Below are 2,583 nucleotides of genomic sequence, written 5' to 3'. Positions count from 1 at the left end.
GAGACGGTGGAAATCACTAAAAAACGCATGCAGGTTTTGACATCACGCTTGAAGAACAAAAAAGTGCTAAGCGCCCATTGTCATCTGCTTGACCGTAAATCAGATGCATATCAGCGTATTCCTCGTTCGTGTAGTCAGCCATCACAATACTCATTGAAACAGACAACTAACTCCCACACGTGCTTACTACCGCAATAGCGATAATCTACGTTCTCCGAAACGCGTGATCCTACCCCATAGCATGCGTTTCACGATGATGCTGACCGTCAGATATGGTGAGCAAACCCACGAACGCATTCAGCGATCAACTGACATCCACCTGTCATCTCCTCTGGACTCAGAGGCCGCATGCGTTTTTCGCGATTTTCACCCTCTCAACGTGGTTTGCGACACCATGTTCCAGTGCAATTTTTGTTCCTTTTGATGTCTACTAACAACCCTCTGCATTTGTCGGTCTATTGATAGAATACCATGCATATTCACATCGTATTTGAACCGTTATTAAACTTTTAATGAGAAAAAAATACTCATAATTTTTAACAAATCCTATGTTTTATTAATTTTAATCTTGAATTGCTTTCAGAAAGGCATGCAATGAATAACATCAAAGTATGTGTGTGTGATACGGGCGCGGTAAAAGCCCGAAGACTGGTAAAACCTAGGAAATTTACCGGTAAGACTTAGGTTTTTCCAAGGCGAGTTGGTAAAAGCCCGGAATACTTGGCTCATGAATTCATGAACTATTATGAACTTATCGGTTTCTGACGCTATGCTCAGTGGCGTCGGAGCCGGGGGTGCTGTGGGTGCTCGAGCACCCACGAAAATTTGTAAAACAGGTCCGAGCACCCACAGAATTGATTCAGAAATCGAAATTTCCTATATGGAACTCAAGACGAGCACCCACAGGTTCGAAACACTTCCGACGCCCCTGGCTATGCTTCATACTTTTTCGAAGTAAATTTATTTACTGCAAACATTAAAAACCCGTTTTTAATGAAGGTATATGAAATAATTATAATTGATTGATTAATAAACATTATTGATTCATTAAAAATTGACTTTCGCTATTAAAGCAAATTAATTAGTAATTTAATTAGTGTTGATAACTAATGATTTCTTAATTAGCGTCAGGTCATCTTCATAGTGATTAATTAATTCATTTGCTGATTATTAATTAGTGATTATTAAATAACTATAATTATTGATTAAAATATAAGTGGCAGGAGCGGCTAATAAAATTATGATGGTTAATTGATTCATTTAAAACGGGCTTGGATTGGTAAACGCCCGCAATGAAAACGTTTATAAGCGATCAGTAGGCCGAGACGATGGCACAAGTGTGGGTGCAGAATTGGGTGTCTCGATTCGGAGTCCCCCATGCTTATCCATTCCGTTCAGGCAGGAAACTTTACGTCAGCGGTGTTCGTCAGATTATTCAAACTTCTGGGAGTGGAAAAGACACGAACAATTCCGCTTCATTGGAATCTAATGGGATGCTGGAGAGATTCAACAGGTCCATCCTGAATTACACCTCGCTGTTCATGTCAAAGAACCAACGAGATTGGAACTCTGGGTTACCGCTCTTCTTGCTGGCCTGTAAGGAGTGCCGTCCACGAGATCACCGATTCTCACCGTCACAGATGCTCATAGGACGGGATTTTCGGCTGCCAAGTGATATGCTGTTTGGGCAACCTCCAGATGCTCTTCTTCCCACGAGAGAATACGTGGTTGAACTCCACGATCACCTTGAAGATGTACGTCGCATCGTCAGGGACGGGATCCAACTTGGCTGCGAGAAGATGAAAGTTCGCTACGATGCGAAGGCCACGTCTCACGACTTCAAGAAGGGAAACTTTGTCTGGCTATGGAATCCGAAACGCCCGAAAGGATGGTGTTCGAAACTCCAGAATTCACGAGAAGGACGTTATCGCGTCAAGGAGAAACTGAACAACGTCGTGGTGTGTATTCAAAGGGCACTGAACTTCAAGGTGGCCCATCTTAACAGACACACTTACTATCACAAGGATTACGCCCGACACACACTGATTTCAGGACTATATTTCCCGGAACGAGCAACTGTCGGGGGGGGCAATGTTACGAAGTGTAGAAATTTGAAAAAGTTTGTTAACGCACTTGAGGTACGCATGGCATGCGATTGTTCGAATAGAAGAGCGAGATTCTATGGACTCGGACAGCAGAATTGGAAAAAAGAAGGCTGCTGTAGTTCTAGCGGGAAATCTAGTTGATGTAAATAAAAGCATTTATTCGTTCTCAAATCCTCGTTTTTGTGGTTTTTTACGCAACTTCAAGTCCCCGGCGAGCAACCCGAGAGATCCGACGGAAAAAATATATATATTTTATACTTTTTCACATTTCAGATTCCATTTAATATCATGTTGTCTTAAAATTCTTAAATAGTTATAGCCATAAACTCTTTCAGTTTCTTGACAATTACATTTTAAGCTCAATTGGCACAAGCAGTGGTTATGTATTTTTATGTGTATATCAGTTTCATGGTTGATAGTTTTAGCCTGTTCGCATAACGCATGGATTTTAAAAATTGAATACATAATCACTCTCATA

The 2,583-nt window shown here is 41.2% G+C and overlaps 1 protein-coding gene across 1 annotated transcript; it reads left to right on the top strand.

Annotated features, from left to right (window-relative positions):
* The first annotated feature begins 1,328 nt into the window (after positions 1-1,328).
* LOC149071769 (uncharacterized) lies at positions 1,329-2,246 on the top strand. The gene has a single exon (XM_089248008.1). It carries the CDS (start codon positions 1,329-1,331, stop codon positions 2,244-2,246), a length of 918 nt encoding a protein of 305 aa, XP_089104134.1.
* The last annotated feature ends 337 nt before the right edge of the window (positions 2,247-2,583 follow it).

The sequence above is a fragment of the Pholcus phalangioides genome, unplaced genomic scaffold, assembly GCF_987345545.1.
Source record: "Pholcus phalangioides strain wild (caught in Gottingen) unplaced genomic scaffold, Ppha-v1.0 ptg000018l_1, whole genome shotgun sequence".
Lineage (NCBI taxonomy): Eukaryota > Metazoa > Arthropoda > Arachnida > Araneae > Pholcidae > Pholcus > Pholcus phalangioides.
Note: the sequence above shows the minus strand (reverse complement) of the source record. Positions and strands in the feature narration are given on the sequence as shown.